Source organism: Sarcophilus harrisii, chromosome 5 (assembly GCF_902635505.1).
Source record: "Sarcophilus harrisii chromosome 5, mSarHar1.11, whole genome shotgun sequence".
Lineage (NCBI taxonomy): Eukaryota > Metazoa > Chordata > Mammalia > Dasyuromorphia > Dasyuridae > Sarcophilus > Sarcophilus harrisii.
Genome location: NC_045430.1, coordinates 58119214 through 58140972, shown reverse-complemented (window position 1 = coordinate 58140972; position 21759 = coordinate 58119214). Strand labels below are relative to the sequence as shown.

At 37.8% G+C, this 21759-nt stretch overlaps 1 protein-coding gene across 1 annotated transcript; it reads right to left on the bottom strand.

Annotated features, from left to right (window-relative positions):
- Nucleotides 1-2129: 2129 nt before the first annotated feature.
- On the bottom strand, nucleotides 2130-17452 carry FGF6 (fibroblast growth factor 6). The gene is made up of 3 exons (XM_003771295.2): nucleotides 17104-17452; nucleotides 14937-15040; nucleotides 2130-3328 (listed from the first exon to the last, which is right to left on the bottom strand). The coding sequence occupies exons 1-3, from the start codon at nucleotides 17450-17452 to the stop codon at nucleotides 3152-3154; spliced, it is 630 nt and encodes a 209-aa protein (XP_003771343.1). The 3' UTR covers nucleotides 2130-3151.
- Nucleotides 17453-21759: the final 4307 nt, after the last annotated feature.

The following is a 21759-nucleotide window of genomic DNA, read 5'->3' as shown; positions in this document are numbered from 1 at the left end:
AATAGATCATTCATCCTTAAAGTGATAATATGATAATCTGAAAAAAAGAAGAGGAAATTATCCCTTTCTTAGATCACAATTCTAGGTAGAATTCAAAGGATGGGAGATGGGGAGGGAGAATGAATTTATAGTTTTTTTTTAAAAAACTAGTTTAAAGAGTTTCTACAAAAGAAACATGTATGAAATAAGGAAACTCATAGGGGACATTGGAGAGGGGGTGTGTGTGTGAGAGACATGACTGAGATATAATAATTTTAAAAAGGTAGAAAAGTCATTTGGTATTTTCACAGTGGGTCTTCATAAAGGCAGAAAGCCTTTAGACAATTCTTGAATTGTCTAGTAAAATTACCAACTCCCCCAGCTCCCAACTAAGGAAAAGTATATCTACAATCAGGGTCAAGCATTTCCACAGTTTTGTTCTTTATACTGATCTCGTGAGTCTAGAGAGGTAATAATACCACGCCCTTGTCCTCAGGGCTAGAAGACAAGCCAACCAGCCCTGACTGGAAGTCAGGAAGTCTGGAAGACTTCTTGAGAACTTAGGAAAGGTGTGATCTAAATCATATTTCCCTAAGTGACTGGACTTCTGTGGTAGAGAAGGAAAGTCATCCTTGGCTTCCCCTTCCTATGACTGAATCAGTCCTCTCAACAATCATTTTGGTTCGGTGGGACTGGCTAGGCTGGAATTAGGACGGTATATATAAAGAACAGATAGGTATGAGGATAGAGGTACCCCTCATCTATTCCTGGGGTACCCATTCTTATCCCTCCACAATGATCTGTCCTGGGGGAATCAGAGTGGGCTCAGGACCCTAAAGTCAATACAGTCAATGTCAAAGAGTGACACACTTCCAATTTATGAATTACATGAGTTTCTTTTTTCTCTCCCTCCTCTTAGTCATCATGTGACACATTTTCACCTTCACCAGAAAGAGGGGATGAAATTTAAATTGTCTGTTTTACTAAATTCAGTTAGTAGGGAGACATGTAAACTTTTGGCTATTAAAATGTGGCTATTAAAATTTGGCTATTTGCAAATTACATTACAATTCCCACAGATAATCGAAGGTTGGCTGCAGGATTGCCTAACATATCTGAGGAAAGACAACTCACTAACCACTGCATCCTCTAGAGGACATTTTTCACTGGCCTCATTTTCAATCCACTCCTAGATTGGGAAAGGGAAGTTGATATCTGAAACAGCTCCCAGTCAGGGTTTGAGTCATCCAATATGGATCCAATAACCAATTTCCTTGAATACAAGATGATATAGAAGTTTGGCTCTTATGGCACTCTCTAGAATTTCTTTCCATTAAAGCCAAGTTTTTGCAAAGAGATAAAAAGACAGGAAATGATCTTTCCCTCTTTCCCTGACTGAGATGATCTACCACCTTTCCATGGAGCATTGTGCTGCCATTCTTTCATCTAGAATTCCAGTGCTCCCTGAACCCCAAATTTTGAATTCACATCTTAAGATCCCTAATGATGATGCTATCTACCATCACTGACTTAATAATCTGGAAGATGCCCCCAGAAGTCATTTCACTCAGATCCCTGCTTCCAAACAGACCAGACACAAGGCTGCCTTTGGCATTTGACAGATAGGACTATAGCTAGCATAGTTTTTTGCCTTTGGGTTCTGTAGAGCCATCTTTGGTCCACATACCCACTGCTCAGATCTATTTATAGATGGGAGCATCTACAAATAGAGAGGTATGCTGAGGTTGAAGGTATTTGCAACAGATGAGGGATTGTCTTGCGGTCGGAGGAGGGGTCAAGAAAATGGCGGCAGGGTGGGATATCAGGTCATTCTGTAACTTTCTGGTTCACATATGCAGAGAATGTTTTGTACTCTGATACGGCTCAATCTGGTTTTAGATTTAGGAGTGCTTCAGCAGGGTGGGAATCTGATGGCAGAGAGTCAGTATTTATAGTTGATTTGGGGACCTCTACTTCAAAAGGCAGGGGGTGTCATAGAATTCTAGCAGACAAGAGTTCAACTTAAGCTTGGCTGATGTCAGCAGCTCTTTTTTTTTTTTTTTAAATTAATATAACCCCTGGACCATGTGGGAAAAGACAGAACCTCTAGAGATTCATTCTACCAGCTCCAGGCTAACGACTCCAGAAATTGGTGCTGTTGCATAGTATTTGCACTTGTGTCCTGATACATGTCTATTTTTTCCAACCCCTTTCTTGTTCCTTCAAAGGGGGTGACCATATGAGGCACCTTGCCTTTCCAGGTTAAAACGATATATTTCAACACAAAGAAGAATTACGGGCAGGAAGCCTTGTCCCTGCCTTTATTCTGAAGAGAGTCTTCCCAGTGAAAGGGACCTCTTTGGACCATCCAATTCACCCTTTGCCTGCAGGCAGGTCTGTTTCAACCATTCTAGGCAGCTGTTGTCCCCTTTTACTCTTAAAGAGATACCCCCAGCTCTCCTAAGGCACTGCATTCCAGTGCCTTAGAGTCAAGAATCTTTGCGTGTCTAATCACCATTCCTCCTGTTCATAGTTGAAATCTCTTGCCTTGTACTCCGTGGACTTACAGGACAGCTGCTCCCTGCTTGCTGTGAAGTCACTGGCCTCTGAGTGGAGAGTTGAGAGAAGAGGTCATATCAGAGAGCATCCATCAATCCTGACCGTTTGACAAGTGACATACTTGTGGGTAGATTCCTGTAGCCATGAAGCCAGGAGAAATGAAACTCAATGCCTTGAAATGCCTCTGTTTTGTACATATAAGGACATATAAGTATGCATAAACATGCGCACACAAACACACACACGCCCCATGTGTGTACTTGTATCCCATGGCTGACATCTATACCTTCTATTACAGTATAAGATCACAGCAAAGACTCCATTGCCATTCTGGGAGACGGGGGCCCTCTTCCTGTGTCTAGAGGGTGACATTTCTAGGAAGCACCAGGAAAACCATATAATTGGGATAGGAGGAGCAGCAAACAGGCAACCAAATGTTGTTAAGAAGGCTGAAATTTCCTGGTCACTTTCCAGATATACACATATCCATGAACACTAAAAACACTTGATTCAAGGGACATCCATGGGGGTAGGAGTGGGAAAGGGACGCTTATTCATTTGTGCAAAATTCAGAGAAACGATCCTCTCCAGGTAAGCCTTCTTCCTGGTTTCTTCATATCCGGGGCAGAAAATGAGTGACAGTCATGGCGGGGGACACCTTATTGCCACGCTTTATTCGTCCATGCTTGCTCAGAGCGATGTAAGTCCCTCGGTACAGGTCCGATTCGTAAGCATTATAATTGTTGGGCAGGAGCGTTTCTCGGAATTTGCATTCCTCTTGGAAACTGGGCTGGGGAGAAGAGGAGCAAAAAAGTGGGATAATTGGCAGAGAAGGACTAATAGCAATCATAGTCATAATCTAAATAGGACCATCTCCTCCCTCCCTGCCAAACCTGCTACATCTCCCAATCAAATAATCCAATGAGAATCATAGAATGTAAGAGTTGGAAGAACCTTAAGCATCATCTCATTTTACAGATTATAACAATAGCTAACATTTATAAATACATATATATATATATACACATATATACATATATATGTATGTATAAGTATATAATACTATACAATTTGAAAAGAATTTTAAATGTTATCACATTTAATCCTCAGAAACCCTTTGAAGTAAGTATTATTTCATTTTACAAGAGAGGAAACATAGGATAAATCAGATTAAATGACTTGTTTAGGGTCAAGTAGTTAGTGAGGGACTAAGGCAGGATTTTAATTCAGGTCTTCCTGACTCCAACTTCTACATTCTACCCATTTCCCTATGAGGAAACTGAGGCACAGGGAGGTAAAGTAATTTGCACATAATCTCATAATGAATTATTATAATTGCTGAGATTAGAACTCTAAATCTAGTGCTCTTTCCATGGCCATAATTGACAATGTTTTGTGCTATTCTGGAAAACAGTTCAGTATTTGGGGGAGTTATACTTTATTAGTTGGTGCAGTGGATAGAGCGGCAAGATGAGAATCAGAAAGATACACGAGTTCAAATGCAACCTCAGACATTATTAGCTGTATCAATTAATCCTTATTTGCTTCAGTTCTTTGTCTATAAAATGGGGACACACTGGAGAAGGCAATAGCAACCCACTTTACTACTTCTGCCAAGAAACCCCTATGGAGAAAGTCTATGGGATCTTGTAGAGTTGGACACTGGGTGAGTGAACCAAAAATATTTTCACTGATCTCAGGATTACCAGCACCAGAGTAGAAGGGAATCTCTCTATAACTTGACAAATAGTCTCAGAGAATTACTGTAGCTGAAAGTCAAAGTTTGTGGCTATCCTCCTAATGAGCTTCTTAAAACACAGCTAGTCTGGTCTTCAAATTATAGGTACATAGTTCATTAAATCAACTAGACTCAAAGTCTGACAAGCTCTAAAGGAACTACCAGGTATTATACTCCATAGCCATCAAATGCACAGAGTCACCTCTATGCCAGGATGAGGCATTAAAGTAGAACTCTAGGGGCAATATGGCTTAATAGATTGAATATAATGACTTCTAAGGTTCACTTTTAGATCCATATCTATGATCTTTTAAAACTACACTGTGAAGTTAGCTGATTTGCCTAAAGTTATACAGCTAGGATTTAAATCCAGGTTCCATCTTATGTAGCCAATATTCACTGCACCACATCTTTCAGTTTCCAATTGTAAAATTTCCATGATCATTTCCTGATTTTCAAAATGTGGGGTTTCCTTTTTGTAACTTATCTAAAGAAATGTTTCAGATCTATTCAGATCATTCCTATAATTTAAAGAGATCCACTCATAAGTTTTTAATGTAACTAATATCATCCCCCAGATAATAATTTTTGCAATAGTTGTTTTCTGCATTGTTTATGCTTGTGTAATGTCAGATAATGCCTGTACCCATATCTCTGGAGATCTCCAATACTCAGAGATGAATTCTGAGATTTCCCAGACAATTTAAACTAGGGGTAATAAAAAGCCATACTAGGGGCAGCTAGATAGTGCCAAAGTGCACAAAATATTGCATTTGGAATCAGGAAGACTCATATTCCTGAGTTCAAATCTGGCTTCAGATACTTAGTAGCTTTGTGACCTTAGGCAAGTCATTTAACCCTGTTTGCCTCAGTTTCCTCATATGTAAAATGACCTGGAGAAGGAAATGGCAAACAATTCCAGTATCTTTGTCAAGAAAACCCCAAGTGGGGTCACAGAGAATTGGACACAGCCTCAACAAACAATTTAGGATTGAATTTTGAATAAACCTAGAGTTTGGAATCCTAAGCTATGAGTTATATAGACACACCCACCATGAGATAAGTGTTGTATTTATTAGCTTTGATTTATACATGAGGAAACTGAAGTTGAGAATGAGCAAATGATTTATCCAAGATCACACATCTTCTGCCAAGAGGAAAGACTTAAATCTAAATATTCTGACTAAAAGTCCAAAGCTCTTTCTACCATCCCTTTCTACTATGGGAGTATGTGAATATGGTATTATAGAGGACAGGAAACCCTCAAACCTAATAAAGGAGGAGAGTAATTATTTTCTAGAGATCACAGTATCATCCTATTTTATACTAATTTGTCAGAGGATAGTAATGCTCAGATAATGGATGTTAGCTTTCTGTCATACATCAATAAGCTCTTCTCCTCTTCATCCTCTCCCCTCCCTCCCCACCTCCCCGCCAAAAAAAACCCACCCATGCCTAGAAAATAGTGGTCTCTGTTCGTGTCTAACAATTGCTCTTTGTCCTATGCCAGAAGTTGCTTGAAAGATAAAAGAATTTTCCTATGCTATAGTTGGACATACAAATGGAATTTTGATAAGAGCATGTGACTTCCCAGGAACCCCTACAACCCAAAGAGACACATTTTCAAAAGAAAAACAACCCCGGTAACCATATTCTTCACTGCTTCTTGCCACAAAGGATCTCAACTAGTTTACTTATTTATTTTTTCGATCAATGCTATTAATGCTCATGATGTGTCATTTCATTTATGGCCAACTTCTTGTGACTCCATGTTGGGGTTTTATTGGTAAAGATACTGGAGCAGTTTGCCATTTCCTTCTCCAGCTCATTTTACAGATGAGGAAACTGAGGCAAAAATGTTAAATGACTTGCAGAGGGTCACATAAGTACTAAATGTCTGAGGTTAGATTTGAACTCCTCATTCTGAGTCCAATGCTCTATCCTCTGCACCTTCTAGCTGCCCATTAGCTTCATCAGAACCATAATATAAAGGCCAGTTTAAGAAACACTGACTCAGAGATCTCAACTTTCCTTGCTTTAATTCATTGTCTACAAGCGGGCTTAGAGTTGGACAGAGATTAGTGTCCTCATTAGGAATACTGCCTTCCAGCATAGCTTAATTAACCAATTTCCAAGACTGTGAACAATCAGGTTCATTCTGAGTGCATAATTTGGGTTCTTTTTCCTTTAATAGTCTCATAGAAGCACTAAAGCCTAAAGCCGGGGAGAAAAAAATAAATCAAGGGGTTGAGATAACTCAATTCTTAGAAAAAACAATTCATCGTTTTCCTAAGGGAAGAAAGTTATATTTGGTTAACCAACTTCCTATTAGTTTCATATAATCTGCATATTTAATTGTGGCAGATTTGGACTATAAATCTCTGAATCTGAATTGGGCACTAGGGAATATTTCTTTGGAAATTATAGACATGATAACAGGAAAATCACTTTTAAAAAGTTCATCCTTCAAAGGAGATCTATCAAAAGATAATAAAAAGACAATGTTGGTAAAGTGCTCAGTAGAGTGTCTCTAGCACATAGTAAGTTCTTAATAAAGGCTTGTCTCTACTCCACCCCCCCCACCCCCTCATCCCCTGCCCCTTTTTTCCTTATCAATGGCAAGTCATTTTTGGAAGGAACAAGTGACATGTTATTATTTTAACCTATTCAGAGAGATTTCTATGTATATGTATATCTAGATACTAGTAAGAAGAGAAAATCAGCTTGAAATCATAGTTAAAATACCTTGTTCATAGGTCCTGTATGGTAAAGTCTTTATAGTGAATAATTCCACACATAACTTGAGTAGTATGACATATTCATCTTTGTCATATTCAAAAGTTTGTAATTTTTTGTTAATCAAAAAAGGGTGGGTTTTTTTTTTTTTAGAAAAAAGTAAATATTTGGGTAGTTTTCTGCCTTCTTACAACAGAAGTTTTCAACAAATACTGAAAATTTGTGAAAATGTGAATTTAGATGAAAATTATTGTTCTTTTAGTAAAGCAATTAATTTTTTAAATGCTAAAAATGATTTAAAATAATGTAAATGCATGTCAAAACAGTTTTTAGCAAAGTTATTACTTTTTCTTTCTTCTTCTTCTTCTTTTTTTTTTTTTTGCTGAGGCAATTGATGTTAAGTAACTTGCCCAGATTTACATGACTAGGAAGCATTAAGTGTCTAAGTTAGAATTTGAACTCAGGTCCTCCTAACATTAAGGCTGATGTTCTATCCATGGTGCCATATAGCTGCACCAAAAACTATTACTTTTTTGCTGAAAATACTTATAATCTGTAAAAACAAATGTGAATTTACATAAAATAATTGTTTTTTAGTAAAGAATTAATTTTTGCCAAAATGTTAAGTTTATGAAAACTACTGTCAATTTATGTTGAAACAACTTTTTTTAATAAAGCAATTACTTTTTTTACTGAAAATACTAATAATGTACAAAAATGAATGTGAATATATCAAAATAGGTTTTTTAAAACAAAGCAATTTTTCTTACTTCTTTTTCCTTAAAGCCTTTGATATCATAAACGTGAATGGAAAAGTTTTTACATGCATGATGGTATTGCTATGATGACAGGTCTTGTGATTGCTTTAAAGCAGGGCTTTACACATGGAAAACTTAAGACATGATCATGCCTTTTTAATTTGTTAAGTTTGGGTTACTAAACTAATAAATAAGTTTAACTAACTAACTAGCAACTAAACTATCAAGTACTATTAGATTGTAAACTCCCTAAACACAGAAATGATTCAGTTTGCTTTTTATTCTTTGTTTTTCTATAATGTATTCATAGTATCTTGATGCTACAGGGTAGTAAGTATTAAATAAATATTTGTTGATTTGAACTAAAATAAATTGCATTTATTCATTGGTGGATATGCGGAAATAATCAAAGTTGTTTGCTCTTAGCACCATCATATACTCAGCTATTACAGGTGGGCATTTCTTCCCTGTGTCAGTCAGTGAATAAACATTTCACTAAGCTTCTATTGCATGCCAGATACTATGTTAAGCACAGACCAGATAAAGACAGTGGTTCCTATTTAATGGTTCTCAAATTCCTTGGAAGTTTGTGAAGATGATCCAAGAGGTTTGTGCTAAAATTTCTTTAATGGTGCCTTAAGCAGTAAATGACTTCTCATTCATGATATAATTAGAGTTTTATAATTTTGAAATTAGGATTTTCATGATAATAAAATTTTAAAGTTTATAATTTTAATTATATAATGCAAATTTTGATTTGGAGCTTTTGGGGGGCAAAAGGCATTAAATAAGTTACTGTGAATAATAATTCTAAAAGAATATTATGAGTATCATATTACTTTACACTATGTTTTTATTGTTGCTGAAAGGGGTTTTTAAGAAAAAAAAACACTGGGGAACACTGCTGTAGTATAAGGATGCATGACTTTATATTGCTCCAACACCTACCTCAGAGCTCTGCCCATGGTAGGAGCTTAATTAAGTGCTTGTTCCATTGAAATGAATGTAAGATCAAGTCCCTGTATTAGTTGTTAATTTACATGAATATCCAATGACAGGGAATGCTGGCTTCTCATCTCTGGCAAGAAAGAGTTCCAACCATGTGAATGCTATGTTAATAAAAGCAGCTACTGTATATTATTACTTTAACAAATGAAAATAATCCCACAGGATCACATATCCTGGGCCTGTCATGCCTCCAGCCCTTGGACTATATGGTCTTAAAATCTGTGCTGATCTAATGGGACATATGTGCAATCTATCTCTCCAACACTTCTCTGCTCTCAGAATCAAAAGAGACATTTTGCAAAGAGACAAATTAATAAATGTTTCAAGGTTTATTCTCTGGAGCAAAAATGCTCCTTAAAAATATGGGATTCCAACAGTGTCAGGAAAGGTTGTCTCCTATGTTCTCTGTCTTAAACAGAGTTTTATATTTAAACCAGCCCCAGAAATTGAGGAGGGGACATTCTGATTTTAAAGACTTTCAGAGAAGAGGTCTCACTCAGGACTTAGAGGACTCTGGTTTTATTCCTGGTTCTGCTGCAAAGGTAAAAGGGAATTTTTAAACTGAGGTCTCTTCTTGATTTGCAAAAATGAAAGTGTTAGAAGAATTGATCTCCAAATCGATTCCAAAGACTTCCTTGGCTATTTATTCCAAACTTCTCACAATCCTAGCTACTATAAAGTTCTTCCTGAATATCCTAAATCTCGCCTACTAAATCATTCTTCCTTTTCTAATCTCATTTTTAATGAATAAAGGCCAAGTAACTGAGGTCACTTCTTATTTTCCAATTACTCTTCAGTACCATTTATACTGTATTGATCTATACTTTTTAAAAAATGTTTTTAGAAAATGTTTTCTGGATTTTTTGCTCAATTCTATTTGTTTTGTTCTTTCAGTTAGATTGTAAGCTCTGTGAGGCATTCAATCTTCTCTCTTTGGCATCCACTAGAAGGGTTTACCCTGGAAGGATTGAACAAACAGCACCCACTGTCCATAATCCTTAATATTAATTCCCTCCCTCCTTCCTCCCCCCAAACCATGAATCCAATGTTGTTCATGGAGGCATGGCCTCCTGTTTTCCTCACCTCCTTACTCCATTAAAACTTATATGGACGATGTCCCATTCCCTTCAGAGCCATACTTCCTGGTGGAAACCAACATCAGATGTTTTAGGTCACTAAATTACTTCCCTTCCTCATATCTTCCAAGATAATGCCTTTGATCACTAGTTCTCAAACTTTTGTTCTTGGTATTTTTATGTTATTAAAAATTATTGAGGATAGAGCCAAAAGTTTTTATTTATGTGGATTATATTTATAGATACTTCCAAATTAGAAATAAAAACTAATTTAGAATTTGTAGATCCTCTACAATAGTTTCAGAGACCCCCAGGATTCTGTGGACCACACTTTGAGAACCATTGCCTTCGACTTCAGAATCAGAGAATCCCAGAGTTGGTAGAGGCAACACAGGTCATCTAGACCAAACCTCTGCTCTGATAGTAATAATACTGGACATTTAATTTATTTATTACTTTAGAGCTAAGGGTCTAACCTTGAAGTCCATGAACTATTCTTTATTTTTTTGCTCTATTTATTTATTTATTTTCCCTAATTATGCAGTACATTTTTTTTTTTTAAACACAATTCCTTATGCATCATGTTGGGAGAGAAAAATCAGAACAAAAGAAAAAACACAAGAGAAAAAAACAGAAGAAAAAGAAGGGAAAAGTGAATATATTATGTGTTGATTTACATTATGTGTCCATAGTTCTCTCTCTGGATGCAGATAATGTTTTCCATTCAAATTTTATTGAGATTTCCTTGGGTCACTGATCCATTGAGAAGAACCAAGTCTTTTATAGTTGATCATTGCACAATCTTGCTATTATTGTGTACAATTATTCCTGGTTCTGCTTGTTTGGCTCAGCCTCAGTTTATGCAAATCTTTGCAGGTCTTTCTAAGACCAGCTTGTTCATCAATTAAAAAAAAATAGAACAATAATATTCCATTACTTTCATATACCATAACTTATTCAGCCATTCCCCAATTGATGAGCATCTACTCTTTTTCCAATCATGTACTATTAAAATTTTTTTTTGATAACTGTAGATCGATAAATGTATTTTGTTTGTAATCTTTTGTATTTTATATTTAAAACCATTATTTTGAGAGAAGGTTTATAGGCTTCACGTTGTGAAATCCTGATTCAAAGGCTACAAAACTCTACAATATTGCTGATTGATTAATGGTTATCTGGCTCCTAGATGAAATACTCCAGTGCTGAGAACTCATTATCTCCTGAGGCAATCCATTCCACTTCTGGATAGTTCCTAATGATAGGATCTAATGAAGTACAAGGAAAGAACTGTCTCAAAACCATACCCATAAATGCAGAGTATTAATCATATTGGGCATAGGTGTAGCAATCTTAATACCAAAACAGTCCTAATGTCAAGAGGGAAAAAAACTTAGCTTTAATGAAATTTTTTGGAAGGAATATTCTTTGTTTGACTATCTAGTAGTACCTCCCATTCATCCTTCATTCTTTCCTTCTTTCCCCTCCCTCCCTCTCTCCTTCCTTCCTTCCTTCCTTCCTTCCTTCCTTCCTTCCTTCCTTTCTTGCCCTCATTTTCTATCCCCATGATCCCTTTCAGCTTTGGGGAGATCCCAGTCTTCATCATCTCAGAAGCATTTCCAAACTTCTGGGTAATTTAGGCTCTGGGTACAAACAGCAGTCTTTCTTGTTGAAAACCACGTTGCTGTTCCCGCTGAGAATTCAGAGTGAAGCAACTCTAGGAGCTTAAAGAGAAATAGCTTGAATGAAATCACCACCCAACAGGAGCCTTACTGGCTCGGAACTCAGTTGGGCAATTGTTTTTTTAGATTGTGATTACAACCTCTGAGGCTCCTAGTTTGGTGCTGCTGGGTTGGGGAGGAGAAAAGGGGAGGAAGGTTAAACAGACCACCTGGTCTCCTGCCACACCAACTGTCAGCTGCTGTCAGCACCCAGGACACAGGCTCCGTAAGGCCCACGCAGCTCTCCCATATAGCTGCTTAGAGTTCTGAGCAAAGATGGGGGTTGGGAAGGAATCTCCTATATCAGAGAAGAGGCTTTGATGAACCAGTCTTTTCTCTGGCCAGATGCCACAGGGAGAGGAGAATTAAGGATTTGGAAATTCCCACAGGGATTCTCCCTTTTCCTCTGGAATTTAACCATTTAAGAATAATATGTTTTACAAATTTCTGTGTCCCTTTTAAAGTTACTTACCTCATGGTGTGCAATGAGGATATGCTTTATATGTGCCTCTAATAGTAAGAAATTTTCAATAGTTTGACTCCGTTTTCATTTGTGTTCTCTGAGTTTCTTTTTTTTTTCTTTAGCCTTTTTTCTTAAAATCTTAAAACCTCATATCCTTTTGCAGCCCCCTTCCCCATATTGGTTCTGAATAAAATTGTGAAATTTGCTATTGATCTTCACAGTCTCCTGTCTTCTCTCTTTTCCCACTTTAGCATGCCTCCAGCTCTCCCTCCGTGCCTTTGGGAGAGGGTATCATGACATCTTATAGGAAAGCATGTGTAATATTCAATAGTAAGAGAATTCTCAGTGAAGGTTTCATCTGATGACCTTAGAATGAAAAGTTTTTAATAAAATTGTTATCTGCAAGCTTCTACTTGAGAGACAACTTGGAATAGGGAACTGAAGACTGAATTTCATGTTAGAAAACCTGAATATAGATCTGATTTCAGCCTTTTACTATTTGCATAATCATTCCTTGTCTGTAAAAATGAGGGCTGCTTTCTAGCTCTCTCTCGCTATGGATAATAATGGTAAAACATTCTAGGATCCTTGAAATCATTTCCTAAAGGAGGTTTCCTACTCTGCCTACTGGTAAAGCTGAGGTTACTAGATGGCATCTTAAAGCACTGGGTTTGGAAACACAGGAAGAGCTGAGTTCAACTACAGCCTCAGAAACTTTTATCTGTGGGAATAAGTGATCCCACTTTTTGCCTCATTTTTCTCAACTGTAAAATGAGGAAAGTAACAGCATCTACCTCACAATGTTGCGATGATCCAATAAGAAAATACTTGTAAAGTGCTTGTCACAGTGCCTAACACAAAATCGGCGCTATATACGTGCTTATTCCCTTCCTTTATCCCTTACCTAAGTTCCTTGTACTAAATCTTTTGGGAGACTCATTAGGTCACTCTACTCCTTGAAAACAGGATAGGATTGTTTCATTTTTGTCTCCGTTCCTCCATTTCTTTGCAAAACACCTGATACATAATAGGCTCTTAATAGATGCTTGTTGATTTGTTGCTTGATTGCTGAAACTATTCTGTCCCATGCTCACTGTCTATTCTCCAATATGGTTACCATGTTTAAAAATTACTGTTCCAATATGTTCCATCTCTCTTTCTCTTTCCATCCTCCATTCATAATAGAAAAAATTTCCAAAGTAGATGATTTCCCTTATCTCCAGGTAAGACTTCCCTAAAACCATCCTGGACATTTGAAAACCTGCATTTGGTCAAGTCCATTATAGCATTCACCAACTACATGTAACAAAATATCTTTTCCCAAATCCTCACTTAATTTCCCTTCTTAATTTTCAAAACCACTTCCTCCTAGTCTATCTCCAGTGAAGGTGTAGAACTTATTTCTTGACACATATTAACAATTTGTATTTCTTGAAAACTGTCTTTGTCCTCAGGATTAATAATGTCACTTTTTTTTTTTGGAGGCAATTGGGGTTAAGTGACTTGCCCAGGGTCACACAGTCAGGAAGTGTCAAATGTTTGAGGTCAAATTTGAACTCAGGTCCTTCTGACTTTAGGGCTGATGCTCTATCCACTACACCAACTAGCTGCCCCCAATAATGTCATTTTTTAGCCTTTCCTAACAAGGATTGTATTCCAGCAGCAAACTAACACAAATCAGTGGACAGGAGTGAGAACAGAATCCCCTTGGATTATGGCAAGCCATAAATCCTAGAATCTCACAGGGAACTCAAAGTTCATAAAGCTCAATTCTCACCTGTAACATAAAGTAAACCTTTTTCTCTATGAAAGTGCCAAGTAATTCTTTCCTAAGAAGTGATAGGGTTTTTTTTTAAAGCATTAATGCTAGATGTAATAAGAAGAATGATTTTACAGTCTGGTATCTAGTCTAGAAGAGAAAGTAGATTGGATTTGGGATCAAAAGATTTGGACCTGGGTTCAAATATGTTCACTTTCTACCTTAGTGTACTTAGTGAATTATTTTCATTCTCTGGGCCTCAGTTTCCTCATTTGTAAAATGAGGGGGTTGGTATAGATGAACTCTGAGACCCTTCCAACTCTAGATTTTTTAAATTATGAAACCTGAAGAGGAAAAACATTTCATCTGGGTTGCAGAGAATTCTCCTTCTTAATACCCCAGATCCACTGGAATTCAACTCTGTACAACCACTCCCTGAGAGAATATAAACTTCATCAATTCAAAAACGGTTTCATTTTTTTTCTTTTATATCCCCAGCACATAGCACAGTGCCTGATACACAGTGGGTACTTAAAAAATGCTTGCTGATTGATTGTGGGGAACAAGAATTGCTCTATTCACCAGTCATTTTTTGTGGGGAGAAGTTGAATCACTTTAGAGTATATCTGTAAATCTTTCATAAAGGGTAAGAAACAGCAACTCTTAGTCCCACAAACCCTATTCCTACTTTAACTTAAGTGTGCTTCATCCAAAGCACCCTTGGAAAAGGTTTTCCCCTCATTAATTCCAATAGATTCTGAAGGGAGAGAAAATTAAACAGAAGAAATAGAATCATTCTGTCAGTACTTAGACCCTTGATCTGAGGTTTCAACCAAGAGTCCATGGATGGAGGGTCCATGACTTTCTTGGGAAAAAGATTGGATAACTATTTGAATATAATCAGTTTCTTTCTATCGTGCAGTTAAAAACATTATTCTGAGAAGGGAACTATAGACTTCTCTAGACTGTCAAAGATTAAGATATAAAAAAGACATTTAAAAAAAAAATGATGACCTTCCCATCCCCATCCCCCGCATATGTACACTAGACCTTCGGAGGAACTTGCTTATTGTAATTCTTATTCATTTACAGAGCTTCAGGAGAATTAGAACTATAAAGAAAAGGGTCCATGTACTCACTGTTCCATAAAGTCTTCCTTTACTATTCATGGCCACAAAAAGAGCACTCCTTACTCCAAATAGACTCACAACACCTCTGTCCACAGTTGAAATTTCCAGAAGACCTAAGTAAAAAGAAAGACTGATAACATTAAACTCTTAGAATGCATCTAGGGGAAGGGTCCCTAAGGGCACCCTGCTTCAGTGTCCTCATCTGACTAAAAAGAAAATTCATGTCTAATCAGAAGGAACAGCTTGCTCAAAGTAACAGAGTTGAGGACAAAATCAGAATGGGAACCAGAATAGCATCTCTGGACTGTTTACTTCCCACTGTACCTTTTTCTTTCCCTGGGGCTTGTGTTAAGCAAGAAAGCATTTTTCAGTGTCAAGGTCTGGCTAAAAACTCTGAATTTGGGGACTTAAGGAGGACATCTAATTCATGCTCCTGCCTTCAAGATTGATCTAAATTTCTGTCTTCCCGAAAAGTTGCATATGTTAATCACTCCTTCCTCCAATCCTACCTCTTTTTCATATTGACTTCTGGGAAGAGACAGTGTGGAGTAGTGGATCAAGAGTGCAGGTTACAGACCTACCTCTGACAGGTAACCCTGGGCAAATCCTGGATAATAAAACTGAGGTATAAAGGAGGTGTAGTCCTGCATTATTAGAAGGAATTTCCTCAAGGGAATTTCCAAGATAGATGGAATCATCAATCTAGTTCCTACTTTAGCATCCTTACTGCTAGTTCTTTCCTGCGGCTCAAAACTCTTGATGATCCAAAAGTACTTTCTGGTGTCTAATCCAGATAGTCTAGTCGAATACCATCACTGCACTTAATTTAATTTGTGCCCAAACAAAATTAGTTCTTACTAGGAGAACACCCACCAGTAGGAGAATGGGTCAAAGTGACTGAGTCTCTGCCCACTTCATTTACATTTAAAATCTAGCATCTCCTAAGGCATCACCCATCACAAACAGCCCTTTTTCTGAATCAGTATAATGTAGGAGAAAGATCACTGAAATGAATCAGGAGCCAAGACTTGCCAAGCAAGTCACTTGTTTCTGGATCTCAGTTTTCTCATTCCTAAAATAAGGGAGTTAGACTACATAGCTAAAGTGTCTTTATAGAGATTTACAAGATTTAGAACTGGAGGGGACTTTAGACATCATCTACTCTATTCGTTCATTTTACAGGTGAGCAAACTGAGGTCAAGAGGGATAAAGTGACTTGCTGGACACAGTGGTTAGTAGTCAGTGACAGCTTCTAAGCACAAGGTTCTGTGGATTCACTGGTCTGATCTCAGACTGTCATAATTCTTAAACACTTAACTTGGTTTCCTCAGTTTGTTCCCCTCCCCCTTCCTGGGTCCTGGAATCGGGATAGTTGTCTCTCTGTCTCTCCCACATCTACCACAAGCAGAACATTTTAGAAAGAAGAAATAGGTGAGAAAAGAGGAAGGGGTGAGATAGGGATTTTGGAAGACCTTTCCAAGGCTAGAAATTGCAAAAGCTGCTTTCCTTTCCTCCTCTGTGGAGCAAAACCTTTTTTTAAAAAATAAGCTAGAGTCTATTTGGTCCAAGTATTACTGACACATATTCCCTCATGTTTCCAGAACTGAAGGAGCTCCAGGGATCTTAATAAAGTGATAGATAGGACTTTGCTAATCCTGTGGAGGTAATTAGCAATAATAATAATAAAAAATGACTCATATGGTGCTTTACAAAGTACATCCCTAACAACCACTCTCTGAGATAAGTAGTGCAAGCAACATTATCCTTATTTTGAACTCAGTTGAGTAAACTGAAGGTCTGCAGTTATGCAGCTAGTAAGTGTGGGAGCCAAGATTCGATTGCAGTCTGTGCCCTTCCAGGCTCAGGCCATTATTTCTTCTGTACTACTCTGTCCCTCAGGTGCTCGGAGAGATGATGGTGAGAGGCTGTGAGGATCTTTAACCAATCACTTGCCAACACAAAGGTTCAGTCTCGAATGGGGGGCAATGAGAAAGAAAGGGGAGGTGGAATGAAGAGGAAAGCCCCTTCTCTTTTAGAAGAGATCTATTTTCCAGATTTCCAGATTCCTGCAAGCTTTCTTCCCTTGCCCCACCATGAGGGCACTATTCCCCCTGCTCTCCCTTCTCTCTCAGGGTCCTTATTCCCCAACCACCCCACCAGAGGCCACTGTACTTACTGTAGGGATTCTCATCATGGGTCCCACTGATCCTGCCATCTGGGGGCACCTGGAGGTGAAAGCCAATGCCCACGTTGCAATATAGTCTCCTCTGCCTCTTGATCCCCAGCAAATAGCCACTCTCCCAGTTACTGCTGGATAGCCCACCAGGCAGTCCAGCCTGGGGCTGGGAGCCCAGCAGTGTCCCCCAGCCTCTTTCCAAGAGCACAGGGTTGGCCAAGCCACCCACCAGTGGCCAGGGTACCAGCATGCCAGCCAGAACACCCAAGAAGATGAAAGCCCACAGCGTGCCCCCGAGGCAACCTCCTCCTGCAGGCATAGTGATGAGCAGCTTCTGTGGGAAGGCCATCCACCTTGCCTCCCAGGCACGTGGTCAGAATTAATGGCCCTAAAAATACCGCCCTTCTTGTTTTTCTCCCCTCAGCATGGCTGCTTATTTTTGGAAGGCAGACTACAGCTCCTGACATGAAACCAAAACCTGCCGCAGGCACTCGGGTTGGGAGCAGAGGGACCCTGGCTGAGCCTCTGAGGATGGTGGAGACCATGGCTCAGGGACTGTCTCCGGCTCCCTTACTCTATCCTGCTGGGAGCTCAATTATATTTTATTTGACCTATCTTTAGAGTTCAGAAACCCAGCCCTCCTCTATACCCATCATCACCCTGACGTCAACTGGCCGAGGTCACTTATCCAGAGCTGTAACATTAACCTGCTCCTCGGCCCTGGCTCCCACCACCTTTCCCTCCCCCAAGGGATGTTGAGAGCCAACAGACACTGTCATGCATGTGAACTATGAGGCTGGAATGAAGCATGAAGGAGCATCCCTGGAAAGGAGATAGTTGGGGGGGTGGGGGAGGTGGGGAAGGTTTGGTAATCAGGAAGAGAAAGGAGCTGCAAAGGACTGAAATTGGGTAGCTCGACAAAGTCTGGTTGTTTATTTTGAGGTGAAAGGATCTAAGTGAAGGTTAGAGCTCAGCCATGGGAAGGCCGGTGATGGCTGGGGCCCAGAGTAAGGCATCAATGAAAAGTTTTCATTACCGAAGTTGGGAGGGACTGGGGAAGGATGTCTATCACTTAAATTATCCATTTTCCAGAAGAATATCTAAAGATCCTGAAGAACCAAACTTTCAGTGCAGAGAAAAGTAGGGTCTTCAGTGGAAAGAGACATTTCTGAGAACAGAGGGATATATATCTAATGATCTATGAAGAACCAGACTTTTTTTTTTTTAATGGAAGGAGGGATACTATTAATTTTGGATATTCTGTTAAGTGGCTTGAATTGATGGTAACTTTGTCCAGCATAATTTGCAATCCCTTGATAAACTAGAATAATCATTCTCTAGTGTTCTAATCTAGTCCACTCTCTTAGTTACTTAATACAACTAGATGACTGTGTCTCCATCCCTAAGTCTCTCTCTTTGCTTCATACTACAGTAAATAGTCCCAAATCCTTTTCTTTCTTTCTTCAGATTTCTTCCCATTTCACTCCCCTGAACATCTATCTTGGTCTTACCTAAGCCCAAAGTCCACTATTCCCTACTTAAATTTCTCAAATATTCTTTGGAATAATCTTAACAAAAAATTATTTTCTTAAGACTGAAGCAATCTAATAGACAATTCAGATAAAGTTAGACTGCCTGATTAGTACTAAAAGCATTGGACCAGGAGTTAGAAGTCTTAGGTTCTCAGTTGATCTTTTACTAACTAGCTATGTGACCTTAGGCAAACTTTAATTTCTCTAGTCCTTGGTTTTTTTCAGCTAAAAATGGAAGGACTGGAAACTAACTGAAATCTCATATCATATACTAGAACAAATTCCCAATTGATCTAAATATTTTTTAAAATATGCCTTAAAAATCTATGCACGATCTTTTTCCCCTGAGGCAATTGGGGGTAAGTGACTTGCCCAGGGTAACACAGCCAGGAAGTGCTAAGTGTTTGAGGTTAGATTTGAACTCAGGCCCTCCTGACTTCAGGGCTGGTGCTCTATCCATGATATCAACTAGCTGCCCCTCATTGCTAGTACAGTGTCCTGCACATAATATAGCCATTGACAGTAACCATGCCATTAAAAACAACAATAGCAGCAACAAATTTATTCCATACACATGGGTAAATGAGGTAGAAAAAAATCTGGGAAAAAAAGGAAGATGTAGATAATATGTGAAAAAGCAGCATTGACCAATTGATAAATAATTATTTATTAAGGATATACTATGTGCTAGAACACTGTTCTTAGCACATCTTTTGGGGGTGGGGTTAAGCATTATAATAATAATAGATTTTTTTAGGCACATATTAAATTGTTTACAAAAATGTAAAAATAATAACAAGTGAAGGATTACATTAAATGACATTCATGAATTAAATGTCCCTTCCAACTCTATATTTCTTTGATTAATTTCATCATTTTCCCAATAGGATATAGTAATGTACACTATACCTTGATTCAAGAAGGTATGTCTGGTTTTATCAGGCTTATTTCTTTCCCCACAAATAGGATACATCCAGTTCTACAAACAAGTTGCACTCCTCCAGGAAGTCTTCTCTGATTTCTCCTGCTGGTAACAACTTATGTCCTTTGACCTCACAAAGTAATAGGTTCTGCACTCCTCTAGACTTAGTGCATACATCTAATATAGCTTCTTATATTAGTCTGTGTTTTGGTTATACCATAGATGGTAATTATCTTGAGAGCAGGGACTTTGTCTTATGGAAACTTTGTAAAGCTTTCTTTCTTCCTTTCTTTCTTTTATAGCTTTTTATTTACAAGATATATGCATGGGTAATTTTTCAGCATTGATAATTGCAAAACCTTTTGTTCCACTTTTTCCTCTCCTTCCCCTCACCCCTTCCCCCAGATGACAGGTAGATGCAAAACATGTTAAATATGTTAAAGTATATGTTAAATTTGGTCAACCTGCCATCTGGGGAAGAGGGTGGGGAGAAGGAGGGAAAAAGTTGGAACAAAAGGACTTGCAACTGTCAATGCTGAAAAATTACTTATGCATATATTTGTAAATAAAAAGCTATAAAAAGTATATGTTAAATATAATATATGTATACATGTCCATACAGTTATTTTGCTGCCTTTGTAAAACTTTCAAACCTAGCACAGTGTTCTGTGTAGTAGATGATTATTAAATGTGAAATGAATTGAGATAAATTGAATTATGTTTTGGAAATCTAGCTGTCAGACAGTTGTCAGAAATCAGACTACAAGCTCCCATGAAACTAAAAAGTGTTAAAACTGGAGAGAACCTAGTCCTAGTTGGATCTCTTTGTTTTACAAAAATGATGATTTAAATATTAAGTTATCAGACTAGCTAATAATTCAATAAACATTTATTAAGTGCCAAACATAAGGCCTAGGGTTAAGTATCTGAGATACAAAGATTTAAAAAAAAAAGGTGATGCAGTCCCTGCCCTCAAGAAGCTTACATTCAAATGGAAGTGGGAGTTCAATAGAACAGGTATATAAATATCAGCATACTGCAACATTAAGGGTGAAGGAGACAAAGAGGATATTCTAATATAAATACTATAGCTAATTTTAAGGAGGAAGAACAATTTCACCTCTAGCCATTAGAAAAGGTTTCACAAAGGAGATGTTACTTGAGTTTAAATTCGAAGAACCACTGCTTCACAATATACCTGAAGCATAAGATTAACATTTCCACTATAATTGTTGTTTAAATATTGTTTCAATAAAGAAAACCTCTAGGAATATGTCTCATCTTCTTGTCCTTAGCAACTGTGTGGAATATAGGCTCTAGAAGGTGAGAAGGAGGGTAGGATATACTTGGTGCCTTTGTAAGTCACTATATTAACTATTCAGTTGCATAAGAGAAAGCACTTCTGTAATATTAACTCATATTTACATACCACTTTATAAAAATTATCTCATTTGATCATCTCTATATCTTAAAGAGGCAGCTAGAGTAAATGTGGTGATTTCCATTTTACAAAAGAGTAAACTAAGGCTCACAAGGAATAAATGATTATACAATCAGTCAGTAAACATTTATCAAGAGTCTATGTTGTGCTAAGTAGTGAAGATAACAAGAAAAGATATTATATTATATTATAATATTATTATATAATATTCCATTACATTCCTATGCCATAACTTATTCAGCCATTCTCCAACTGATGGGCATCCACTCAGTTTCCAGTTCCTTGTCACTACAAAAAGGGCTGCCACAAACATTTTTGCAAATGTGAGTCCTTTTCCCTTTTTTAGATATCATATAGTCTTGCTGTTACTATGTACCTTATTGTCCTGGTTCTGCTCATTTCATTCAGCATCAGTTAAATCTTTCTAGGCTTTTCTGAAATCAGCCTGTTCATCAATTCTTATAGAACAATAATATTCCATTACATTCATATACCATAGCTTATTCAGTCATTTCCCAAGAGATCAGCATCCACTCAATTTCCAGTTCCTTGCCACCATAAAAAGAGTTGCTACAAATATTTTTGTACACGTAGGTCCTTTTCCCTTTTCTTTTTTTTTTTTTTTTATGGTCTCTCTGGGATACAGACACAGGAATGGCTCTGCTGGATCAAAAGGTATTCACGGTTTTATGGCCCTTTGGGTATAGTTCCAAATTGCTCTCCAGAATGATTGGATCATTTTATAATTCCACCAACAATAC